This window comes from Crinia signifera, chromosome 1, assembly GCF_055691185.1.
Source record: "Crinia signifera chromosome 1, ASM5569118v1, whole genome shotgun sequence".
NCBI classification, from domain to species: Eukaryota; Metazoa; Chordata; class Amphibia; order Anura; family Myobatrachidae; genus Crinia; species Crinia signifera.
Window position 1 is genome coordinate 395,819,338 of NC_139217.1, and position 13,455 is coordinate 395,832,792.

Below are 13,455 nucleotides of genomic sequence, written 5' to 3' on the forward strand. Positions count from 1 at the left end.
TGCCATGTTGCATAATGTGTTTTGTTCCCCTGGTTTACTATAGCATGTTGGATGTTTTTGTTTTGTACCATTACACAGTGGAGGCAGCTATTTAGCAGGTTGAATCAGTATTCACTATAGCATGTAATCCCGTATGATCAGGTCCTCTTCCCTTTGTCTAAATGATTATGGCAGCTTCCCAATATAATTATGCATCTATGTGAATTTATCTTAGTCTGGTCTTATGTATCCTGTTTTTCAGTTTTGTCATCATGTACGGTGCTACAGGGTGTGGTGCCTTATAAATATAATAATATTAATAATTATAGCGTCGCACAGTACTCTGGGTCATAGGATAGGTGCACTGTAAGGGGGCATGCACACGGGGCAATTTAAGCTTGTTTTCTAAGCGATCTGTCTAGATTGCTTAGAAATTAAGCACAAGTCGCTCAGATTGTATGCTCCCGAGCGGCAGGCGATGCGAGGACCCGCATTTCGCCATTGGCTGAATAGATCGTAACTACATGCGGTCAAGATCTAGTCAGATCACCAGTGTAGAACACTGGTAAGCACAGATCGCTCAGCACACATCGCTGGTGCATAGAATATGTGTGAGCGATGTGTGCTGAGGGTTCTGTGCTAAACTACATTGCTCAGCACGGGGCTCAAGTCACCCCGCGTGTATTGGGCTTAAAGGGGTCAGTTCTTAAATACAAGTTACCGTGATTCTCTTTTATAATTCCAGTTATATTCTGTGGAGTGATGTGTATATTTGTTAAAATCTAAAAACAGATATTTTCCTTATTTTTTTTTTCATTATTCCAGGGACCACATCTACACAATAGACATGGAAACGTCGCACATGGAAGAAATCTATTTCAGCAAAGTAAGAGTTAATGTGTATTAATACTGTACTGCGGTTTCATCTAATGGGGTAAATCTATTGGGCTAAAACCATATGGTAGGGTACAGACTATTGTTTATGGCAGAACTCATACACAGGTATTATTTCCAGAGCACCAACTACTAGTTGGATATCCCCGATGCATGGGATAGAAATCAGTCCTGGCTGTTGTTCTGAACTACAAACGGCTCTTTTGTTGCTGTTCTAATGACTGCCAATAGCAGCAACACTGATGTAATGAAGGATGGAATAAAGAATCATTCTGTCCTTCATTACATGGTTCTAATGTGTACCACAGATACTATATATTGGTCCACCAGCCAACATACCACACTAGTGGGCACCCAGCTTAAGCATGAAGGCTGTATGTGTGAGTGAAAACGAGACTAGATTGAGGGGGAGATTTATCAAAGCTTTGTGAGAGATAAAGTGGACAGTGATAAAGTACTAATCTTAGCAGTTTATAACTACCATAGCCATATAGACTGTGCTAGAAAAATCGCAGGAGATGATCGGCCAGTACTTTATCTCTCCCTCTATTTGATCACTCTGCAGGCTTGATAAATATCCCGTAAAGCTTGATAACTATCTCTATACACATTGTGATGGCCACAATTTAAATGTTCTGGACTTTCAAAGGGGTTGATGTATCAAGCAATGAAAAGACTGGAAATGTGGACCAGTGAAGAAGTTGCCCATAGCAACTATTGGCTCCTATCTATCATTTAATTGAATTTACCCTTTGAGTGCCAAGTGAATTTTGTCAAAATAGGTGTGAAAATTGCCAAGCAAACATTTTTATTCATCATAATGTCCTGTAATGTTTACATTGTATAGGAAATATGATCTTTTTTACACAACATTTTTTATTTGAATTTATATAACAAATGTGAGTGACGATGGCATTTTTAGCTGGTATTTTGAATATCTCTCGCAGAGATGTTGGCACTCAAAGGGTTAATAAAAGCTACCTCAAAGTTGATTTGATGTTGTTTCCAGCTTCTACTCTGGTCCACTGCTTAATACATCAACCCCATAGTAATTTATTTCCTTCTCTCTTTCTGGGCCAGTGAGCTTGAAAAGTGATAAAATGGAAAGTGATAAACCACCAGCCAATCAGCTCCTATCTGTCATGTTATATTGAAAAATGAAAGTTAGGAGCTGATTGGTTGCTGGTTTATCACTCCATTTTAGCACTTTTCAAGCTTAGAGCATCTGGCCCTCTATCTTTTCATCTCACGTATTGTGGTGATCCTCTCTCTCTCTCCACATATATATTTAATTTATTTTGTTGTACTATAATATAAAAGAAAAAAGGGTATGCAATTTAATATTTAATTCATAACCCCATAGGATGTATTTTCCTTCTGTCTTTGACCATCAGACATTGGGATGACAAAGCACATTTGAAAATGATTAAAAAGTAAAAATGAAACAGAGGAATTTGTAAGGATTTATCCTGTGCAGTATGTTCTCTTTATGGAAATGTTTCCGAATCCCTTCAGGATTATCCATCAAATGGCTTTCATCCAGCTGAGTTATGCAATTGCATTACGCTTTAACATTTACTTAAAACACAAACAGCCATTTTAGCAATGTTTTGTCTTGCTGTTAATGAGCGACTGCTTTAGAGCAATGCTTTTATTCAGTGATGTGCTATCGACTTTTGTTATCTACTGCATTATTATAACCGCTCGCATACATACATATTTGCATGATGAAGAATTCACAAAAGGCAATATATTGGCTTGTTATTCAGAATAAAATGATTGTGATAGGATTATTTAAAGTCGTTTAGTGCTACCAGAATGTACGTATGGCTTTCATTAAAAAATATCAAGATTTAGCTTGTAATTTGCTTTTCATTCCTCTAATCCGTGTTACTGCATTCCCCCATGGGTGAAATGCAGATCATTGCTGATTAAGTAATATCCAGTGTGTATTGTCTTCTGTGGGACTAAATAATGGGAGCAGAAGATACCACTCCTACTCACAAAGGGGGCCATTTTGTTCCCATTTTAATAGTAATATGGTGGGATGTAGGACGGTCACTTCCAAGAGAATATTAATATTCTGTGGGACTCCCCAAACATTTGAATCCCCATAATGTTCTGGGAGGGTAGGAAAGTATGCATTACTGAGGAAAAGCTTTCCTTGCTCTTTGGGCGAGATGTGCTAAGCCATTAAAAGTGATAGAATGGAGAGTGATAAACCTCCAACCAATCAGCTCCTACCTGTCATTTTTCAAACACAGCCTGTGACATGGCAGGTACTGTAGAAGCTGATTGGTTGGTTGTTTATCACTCTCTATTTTATCACTTTCCAAGCTTAGTACATCTGGCCCTGACACTTCTGTATAAAGCCCCAAAAGATGACAAGGGGCACTGCCAATATAATTAACTATATTGGTGTTGACTGTTGTCAAACTAGATAGTGCATATGCACTGTACGATAATGATACGATACAGATTTCGATCAGTGACGTCACCTACGGCTGTTGAACATGCAGGTCATTGGGGTGGGGGTCTTTTGTCATTGTTAACAATATTGAGTGTACACATGAAGTTTTTTTAAAGATATCTTTCTGAGCGATATCTTTAAAAACAATTGTCTAGTATTTATCGGCCTTCAGATATACAATACCTCCTACTTCTTAGCATAGATTGCCACTGGTATTGTGGGGAATTTATAGGCAGATAAAAAGTAAAGCTTACATTACTAATATGAGATACTGTATTATTATTATTTTAAATGTACCATAGATTAGGTACCAACAGGGCCACCCCCTAAAATAGATCGCAAGCTCTTAAGCCAACCATTAGAGGAATCCATTTGTTACTAGCTACTTAAAGGGAAATGTGTAAAGAAGGAGCGACATAACACAAACAGATAAATCCTGTAGGCTTAACAAAGTCACCAGGAGTATTAAACAGAATATACATTGCTTTCCATGTGGTTTTATTTGCATTGGACAGACAGGATGACCTTCCCTTTTTTTGCATGAAGTTTTTATTGCAGATGCTGACTATGTAAGAGTTTACCTGTAATCGCCTCTTGTGCTTAAAATTAGACATAGAAAAAAACATATTAACATACCTCTTGTTGTTTTGGTTCTTAATAAACAAACTTATATGTAAGTTATTTAGCTGTTAATCCAATGCAAATAGATGGTAAACTCTTTAGATTAACCTCTGGGCTGAAAATGTCACATCTATGGCGTGCCATGAAACAAATTTGTATATATGAACAGGAGAGTGAGAGTGGGCGCTCTACCTCGGTTGCCGGCTGCTAAGTCTGGTTTGTCCAAACCCAGGGTAAGTTAAATAACAAGAAGGTGACTAGCGCTCAGGCTATAACTTGATAACGGAGATGATATCTAGTGTGGTACAGCTTGCAATATACTGGCACACTGTTGTTATTTATAACCCTGCTTTACACGCAAGCTGTACCACACTAGATATCATCTCCGTTATCAAGTTATAGCCTGAGCGCTAGTCACCTTCTTGTTATTTAAATTTGTATATATAACAACTCAGCACAATATATTACATAAAGAGACATCACAGTATCAGCATTATATCCCTTTTACACCAAAAACGCTGGGTGTGACCCGCCGTTTGCTCCCTTTTACACCGCCCGCAGCCCCCCCGCCGCCGCTTGGAGATGACGTCATATCCAAGTGCCGATTGCCGCCGCTGCCGGGACCTGTACTGCTGCGTTGGGGGCAAGCCCAGCACTAAGGTAATCTGCTGGGCTGCCCCCAGCCCCCGTGCAACCCCCAGGCCTTGTCCAGGAGGTGAATGGATCCCGCACACAGGCATCCATTCACCTCCTCTGCTGCTGCTGTCTGCAGAGTATAGCAGACAGCAGCGCAGGCTGTGTGTGCCCTCCCCCCGTCCAACCTGCGGACGCTGTGGTCCGCAGGTTGTACGTCCCCCATTGATGTAAATGGGAGCCGGGTCGGATGACCCCGCGTACCCATTTACACCACCCTCTACCCAGGTCCTAGCCTTGTTCTACCCAGGTTACACCGCCGCTGACCTGGGTCTGACCCGCCAAAGACCCGGGGTTTTGCAGCAGTGTAAAAGGAGTATTATTCATACCAAAGCAATAGTTTTCTTAGTCAACATTGAAATCAGCATATGTTCCCTGCAATGAGTAACAAAGCAGTATAATATAATAGAACTCATAGATGGATCTCGAACAGGCAATTCTGGCATGGGGTGACAGTATGAAAATACAACTGTTGGGACCCCCACCCAAAGCAAAGTTTTAGAGTAACAATGTTCAAGTGAAACACAGTTATGATTCCACCTTATTAACTATTTGCCTAAGATTTGATGTCCACACATATACATTTAGTATTTTTCAGCAGAAACCATGAGGAACTCAGTTTTTGAACCTCTAAATAAATATGACCTCATCCGAAACTGGGTTCCTGCACCTGTTCTGGGCCTAAATGTACTTTCCATAAGAGAAGTTGAGTGCCTTTGTTTCTAAATACAATTTGTGTGTGTGTGTGTGTGTGTGTGTGTGTGTGTGTGTATGTATATATATATATATATCAGTTACCAGCCCATCAAAATGACGGAACAACATAACAGTAATATCGGCATTGGCGACTGAGCAGCCCAACACTTGAATCGCTCAGCTGGCGCGCACAACACTTTAATCCCCCCCACAGAGGCAAGGAGCAGCATATGCCTTTTATTATATAGGATGCACACTCCCTTGTACTGTTTTCAAGTGTTTTGCTCTACTGTGTGTGCCGTGATTGCAAGAAAGTCTTTAAAACCTCCTGAATCTGCTTATGTGTCTTACTATGTGCTAATGACATAGGGTACATCAAAGTGTCTGAAACCGTCCTTTGGAACGCTGAGCGTCTCCCTCTTCAGCTTTGTGCTACATTCAATCTTATTATGCTGATGGCATGAAACTCTACCTAGGGATTTCTATAAGGCCTACTAGAGCTGCATGCCTCATTAGCATATTGTTATGTCTATGGTGAACTGAACAACTAGGGGGACTGTAATAAGCATTTCTCTTGATATAGGGAACAACATTGTATGTCAATCCTATGCCTTTCTTCATTGTTATTCCACTTTCGGTGCTGTGCCGCTTGACGTTTATAGATCTTGCATCTGCAATAGTCTGTTATAGCTGACACACACATCTAGAGCAGTAAATATGTCTCACCCTAGCACAGATTAAAGAGAGAATACAATTAGATTTCTGTTTGTCTGAAAAGTGACGGTCACTTAGGCAGTTCTGCAGTGTAAGGATGGCTGACTTCTTGACCTAAATGGACACATTGGACATATTAAACATTACATTATATTATACTTTAAATAAGTGACAATTAATCATAAGAGGACGGTTGCATCACATAATCATATATCACACAGCTTGTCTCCTGATTTCAACTCTGACATTAAAAATCAAAACATCATTGCCCCGAGGACTGTAATTGATTTTTTTTTTCTCTGATCTTTGCAGAAACTGACATGGAAATCTAAGCAGCCAGATGTAGACACCTGCAGAATGAAGGGGAAGCATAAGGTAGGCAGTTTCCATTTCTTCTGCTGACACCAAGGGTTACCCTTTAGACGGTTATCTGTGGTCACTGGCAGAGATGTGCTATGGATCACGGCACACGCTGCTCCAGTGGTAATTGCTTTTTCAATTAACTCAGAGATTTTAAATTGCAGAACAGTTGCTTGTTTACTGTTAAAATGAATTCTTTATAAGAATCTAGGAATGGCATTAGCTCTCGCAAACAGCTGAATGTTATGTCATAAAACATTCAACAACTGGTCATTTTAAAAAAAGAAAGCAGAATAATGTGTAGGTACAATATTATACATAGCCAGTCTTTCTTTTAACATCCATGGAAAACGTTTGGGACGGAAGACCAGTTTACTGCAGCCAAATGTATCTGTGGAGTGTTTTGAAGATATAGATGTGTCCTCATACATCTAGCCTCAATTTTTCCCGAAAATGCATATTATTCACATCATTATTTCTATAATATGCACAAGCAGACCTTGCTGGTTAAAATGATATGCAACATGCCCATGTTCTCTCTCTCTCTCTCTCTCTATATATATATATATATATATATATATATATAGCATGCCTATATTCTGCGTGTGATTGCAGTTGTATCTGCAAACAAAATGCTACAGCGGAAATCACACAGAATATAGGTATACTTGTCATATCATTTTAATCAGCAATGCCTGCTTGTGCATCTTATATGCATAGTGGTGTGACTTAGACACATTTTAATGGGAAAAGATGCACAAAATATTCCACCAATAACAAGTCATGTTGAGTCAGAAGGGCTAGTAACTTGCAAGGAGGCTAGACTATGACTTTAGTCATGCTAAATAGCCTCTGTCAGCATGCCAGATCCAAGACACATCAATGACATGGGATGAAGAAAACTATGCGAGCGGCAAAGCTAATTCACTAGATTGCAGTGTTCACTTTGATGTGTGACATTTGTACAGCTGCGTGAGAATGAGTCTGAATCAGTGTAAAAAGCCTCCGCAGCTTTTCCACACCAAGGAGGTCATTCTGGTTCATTCTCCCCATTGCCAATTCGCAATAGGGAGCGATGGTGAGGCATGCGCATATTCCCTTGTGCGCATGTGCAGGCCATCTGTACAAATGGATGCAGCAACTTGCATAGTTTCCGGGCCATTCGCATGGATCAGTGCGGTAGTGGGGCTTCGGGCACGGGTCGCACCCATAGGAACGCCCACTGTTTCATGGGTGTCCCCATGAAAATGCTGGGCGTTCCCATGGTAATTCGGCAGTGATGCGGGTGCCGGGCAGCTGACGTCGCCAGATGTCAGCTGCCCGTCCTGTTCATGTAGCAGGGCACCGCAAATCTGAGTCACCAGGGCGCTTTAGAAATCATTCCATGGCCATCAAATGATTTTGGCCCCGAATGCAAGGCTGTAAATGGATGTTTATGCAAAACATCCATTTGCATGGGTGCAGGGACATTCGCCATGCGAGCCGGGGCGGATGTTTGTGCGGGCGGCATTTAGTTGGCTTGCAAAGCTGCGAGTCAACCAGAATGACCTCCCAAGTTCCATAGTGCTTTATCTGCGACTTCGAAATTGATTTTTGAGCGACTGGCGTCTGTAGTACACTGTGAGTGGTGTTTCACTGTGTCTGATACAAATAACACACAAAATTGAAAGAAAAAGACAGTACTCCACCCATTCCAAAGCGTCTCACTCATGACGGTTCTATCGCCATATGGCATATAAACACTAGATGTATGAGGACACAGCTGTAGGCAAGGATTTTTACAATAATCAAAAAGTGTGAAGATTAAAGAAGGAACTGGTAAATAAGGTGTAAATCAGGAACAGAAATAATATCTATAAAGGAGTTGCTCTGTTTATTTATAATGTTAATGTGAAGTGGCAAAAAAGCACATTTTATGTTTTGGGTGCTAGATTAATTTTTAAGATAACAGTAAATATTGATTTGAACATAAATTAAATTAAGCATTCTATATTTCTTTAAAAAAAGCCACGGTAGTGTAATTTACATATTAGTGTAGATAAGACAAGATCAAATGAGGACTGTGCAGAATAGGCAGGATATGAAGATTGCAGGGTATATTAAGGTAGACTAAGCAGGATAGAATCAGCAATATAGGATAGAATCACACGGTAGACAAAAAAGGTTTAGAAATGTACTGGCATATAATGATTGTGTCTAAAACAGGATTTACATGGTGAGGTAGGCTACATAGACTCGATGGGATGGAATCATGATGTCAAAGAACCATAAGGTGCAATGGACTCATTATATGTTAGACTAGGTGGGATGTAACCATCATAGGATAGAATGGTTGGGATTGAATCATGGTTTTATTAAATCATTATGGGTAGAGTAGGTGGGATGCAAACATGGTTTATAAGACTAGGTTGTATGGATTAATGGTGGCTTAGAGTAAAAAGGATGATATTATGGTGAATTAGTCTTGTGAGATATAATCGTGCTGGGTTATGTAGGGGTACACACCAGGACGACCCGCTCACGATGCACATCGTGAGCGGGTCCTCAGTGTCACGTCCGACCCGCTCACGGTGACGCGGGGGGGCACGACCCGCTCACGATGTGCACCGTGAGCGGGTCCGATCCGATGGCGACCCGCACCCGGCTGTATGGTCGTCATTCAGATCCTACCTGCAGCAGGTAGGATCTCAATAACGACCGACCTGCGGGACCGCGCATCGGAACGGTATCGGTCCACACCAGGACAGAAAAGGGCCCAATCACCACACAATCTACATCCAATTGGTCGGAATTGGATCTAAATTGAGGGGATCGGGCCCTAGTCGTCCTGGTGTGTACCCAGCATTAGACTAGCTGTAATGTAATAAACGAATTGGGATGGCAGGTTAGACCGGTGCCGAATGGCTGACAGACTGTTGGGATTCAGACATTCATTGCACCGATGTCGAAATCCCAACTGTTTAAAACCTGACACTCGGGGTCCCGACGGCCACCGGCTATTTTCCCTCGTGGAAGTCCACGACCCCCATAGAGGGAGAATAGAATAGGTGCCGAGCCTAGCGAGCGCAGCAACCCGCAAGGGGCTTCGTAGCGCTCCCCACGCTGTCTGAGTCCAGGAAGTCGGGATCCTGTCGTCGGGCTAATGACTGTCGGGATCCCGACTGTCGGTGTGCTATACCACACCTGGTTAGACAAGGTGGGAAGAAATCATGTTTGGTTACCCTAAGTGGGATAAAATTATTGTGAATTAGTCTTATGGGATGCATTCATAATAGGTTAGAATAGGTGGGATGAAATCATGGTTACTTAGATTTGGTGGGATTGAATCATGGTGAGTTATACTAGGTGGGATGTAGTCAATATGAGTAGAGTAAGTGTGAAGCTACCATTATTTGTTAGGCTAGATGGGATGTTATAAATCGGTAGAGATATTGCAGTCCAATTATGGTTGGTTTGAGTAAGTGGGACAGAGTCATTTTTATGTTTTTTAGACTAGGTAATATGCAATCTTGGTAAATTAGTTTTGTGTGATGTAGTCACTGTGGGTTAGACTACGTGGGATGTAATCATGGTTGATTAGACTATGGGGACATTTCATTTGCCTATATAATTAATTGGGATTGACAATTGGGTAGCCTTGAGCTTTTGTGTATTTGGCTATTCAATTACAGACTCATTAAATGATCTGTTAACGTGTGTTAACACCAAGAATCCAGGATAAATTCCCAGACCTACCTGTATGTGTTAACACTGCTGCATTCACGGTAAGCATGCTGTTTAAAGCAGGTTTTCTTTTTGAGTCTAAAGCTCCAAAGAAAAATCCCTTTTAATAGCAACCTGTAGGTTGTTTTTGGGGACAATTGATTAGCCTCGGTGGATCAATTACCACACAGTAAATTGCAATGGTTAATTGAATTCCCCTGTAAGTGGGATGCAATCATGCCGGCTTTGACTGGGTGGGATAGAATTACAGTAAGTGAAATTCAGTGGGATATAATAATGGTTGTTAGACCTGGTGGGATAGAATTATGCTAAGTTAGACTAGGTATGGAATTGAGTTAATGTAGATTGGTAAGGATAGACCCATGATGGCGTAGATAAACTACTTGTATGGGGTATTACGTACTGCTTTACATTATCTAAATATTCTTTGTATATCTCGTCTGCAGGATGAATGTCATAACTTCATTAAAGTTTTACTAAAGAGGGATGACGAAACATTGTTTGTCTGTGGAACCAATGCTTTCAATCCTTCCTGTAGAAATTATAGGGTGAGTATTATTATTTTTTTTTATATACAGTGGGCCTTGGTTATGATACATAATATGTAGAGCTGTAGCATAATTTCCTTGTTGGTAGCAGCGTCCTGATATATCTGCATAGTTGTCCCTGTTTTCACAAACCAAGTGGATTAGTGAGCCATCTTACCATTTACACTAATCGGGACACATTTTTCCAGCTTCCAGTGTGACCCTGACACAGACAGGCTTTTTTGTAGATCAATCTTTCTAATTGTGGAACCAAAGACCTAATGTCTCCTCGCTTATCATTAGTCATTGAAATCAACCACAATTTTAGGATAAAAATGGAAAGGTTTTAGTTATGGGATGGTCTAAAGTAGTAGGAGGTTGGACTATTTATGGCCTTGTCCAGGAAGTTGCTTCATTTTTGTCGTACTCTCCATAAACCTTGGGTTACTAGATTGTCTAAGCATCCCCTGAGAGCAGAGAATATATACGTACATTGATAAGCACTGGGTAGTTTATCAAAGTGCACCGCACCAATGGGTTTATTTATTGAGCAGGCAAAACTCATCATGTTGAGTATATCGTCATACCCAACACACCTTGTTTTACTTTCTTAAATCCCGCTGGCAAAATCAAATAAAATTGGCAAGTTTAAAAGAAGCAACTCAGTAAATCAAGTCCCAAGGCCGTTTCTGCTGCGCTGCCATAAATCATCAGTAGAGTATATACTATTATTTTTACTGCTAGTTGACACATCAAAAGCAAAACAAATTATAAGAATGTTTAATCACAACAAAGTGACGCACTGTGGATGCTAAGAAAACGTGGGCTATTGTGCAGTATTTTTCTAGAATTATATGAAAAAGCATACTGGCCCTTATTCTGATCGGTGCGGCCGGAGCCGCATATGCGGCTCCGACCGCACAGACGAATCCCCGCCTTGCGTACGGATCGCCACCTCCGTCCGTACGCGGATATGTGGCGATCCGTATGAAAGTGGACGGGGATACGCCTCCTCCACCTTGGGAGCTGCCCCTGCATTCGATGGTCGCCGAACATCGAATGCAGGGCCGCACGCTCCATCAGGTCCCGCAACACAAGACCACACGGACACTTGTCCGTGTGAAATCTTGTATTGGGGCAGGCAGCTGACATCCGGCGATGTCAGCTGCCCGCCCCCCTACACGCGCGTCATGGCCTCATTACCATGCATACGCCCCGCGTTTGCATGGGAACGCCCATGAAACGCGGGGCGTATGCATAGGGAAATGAGGCTAAGTAGCCCCTCACGCCCCTATCCGCCCCCTTTGCGGCGGTCAAAAAAAGTGTGCGGCGATTTCGCCTGCACATGCGCAGAGTGCCCTCTGCACATGCGCAGAGCGAAAACATCGGCGGAACGGCCGCATGCGGCCGTTTCCGAACCGATCAGAATAAGGGCCAAAGTGCTGTATCGAAAAAAGGCAGAAATATATCTTATACAATACTAGTTATGCGCCTATCAAAATGACAGAACAACATAACAGTAATGTCAGGGCCGACTGCTGTGTGCGCATGAACGGAGCAACACTTGCTCTGTTGGGCGCCACCTAGTGGCCGGTGTTGCGCACAACACTTAAATTCCCCCCATAGAGGTAAGGAGCAGTGTTAAATATTTATTATGTTATATGTAAATATTTAACATCTCTGCTTTCTAGCTGATTACTTCTGGGTCATGCAGAAACCAAAGATGTAACATCAAATGAATGTCAGATTTTAGCAACCAATAGCTGCTGTGTTTGCCGTACTAATATTATGGGGTAAATGTAATAGGGCGCGAGAAGTCAGAGTACCGAAATTTGTCTGGGAATGGCCCAGCCAAATCATTTACAAGTCAAAACCAACCCGAAGCCACACATCCGGCTCCTCGCACCCTGTTACATTTACCCCAACATTTCCAATAAAAGAGTTTGTAGCAAGTACATTAGATTTATTTTGCTGAAGTTTCCAAAGGGTTTTATAGAAAGTTTATTTTATTTTATTGTAAATGCACTTACAATGACCTGTCTCTCAGTATGATGGCTAGTATCTGCTAAGTATGTTTCACCAGCCTTACAGATAACTGCAAGGGCTGTTGGAGAAGCACACCTGGGTTTGTGTGCTGGAATTTGTTATGACTCCTTCTGTCTTCTTACCACTGCAGGCCTTGAAAAATAAATGGATTTTTGGGCCCTGTCTGTTTCTCTGATAATCAACCATAGCTGTAGGGTCAGCAGCCTATTGCGTACCTCTGCAGCAGTTTCTTACAGCTACCTCCTCTCTCTGAAAGCAAATTAGAATGTTGATGTGCAATCCTTGCTGTAATTTCTTAATACGATCAATGTTGGTTGCTGTATTGAGGACTTATTGCGAAAAATGCAAAAAAAAAAAAAGCACAATATAAAAATAATTCAGAAACCAAAAAAAAAATATATATATATTTCTTTAAAATCTTTTCCTTTTTACAGAGACGCAGAGAGAGTGGGAGTTTGGGTTAAAAAATTTGTACTTTTTCTAAAATTGGTGATATTTTATTCTACAATAATATCATTTTATCAGTTCTCGGCCACATACGCAAGTGCAATAATATAACCATGGACACAATCACTAGACAAGTCATTTTATAAATAAATGCAGTGTCTTTCTGCTGTTTTTCTCCCCTTTGTTACTATGTTTGGGGAAGCAATGGTTATGTGTTATCAAATCATATTTTCTTGTATGTCTGCACCATCCTCTGCTTGTAGCGGGATCCGGTTGCAGCTGGCA

The 13,455-nt window shown here is 41.3% G+C and overlaps 1 protein-coding gene across 5 annotated transcripts in view; it reads left to right on the top strand.

Annotated features, from left to right (window-relative positions):
- The window catches only part of SEMA6A (semaphorin 6A), a 190,393-nt gene that overhangs the window by 82,636 nt on the left and 94,302 nt on the right, over positions 1-13,455 (top strand). For all 5 annotated transcript variants that reach the window (XM_083151614.1, XM_083151615.1, XM_083151611.1 and 2 more), the window contains exons 4-6: positions 805-865; positions 6,380-6,442; positions 10,597-10,698. In XM_083151614.1, the coding sequence (XP_083007740.1) occupies positions 805-865; positions 6,380-6,442; positions 10,597-10,698 (226 nt within the window). The remainder of the gene's footprint in view (positions 1-804; positions 866-6,379; positions 6,443-10,596; positions 10,699-13,455) is intronic.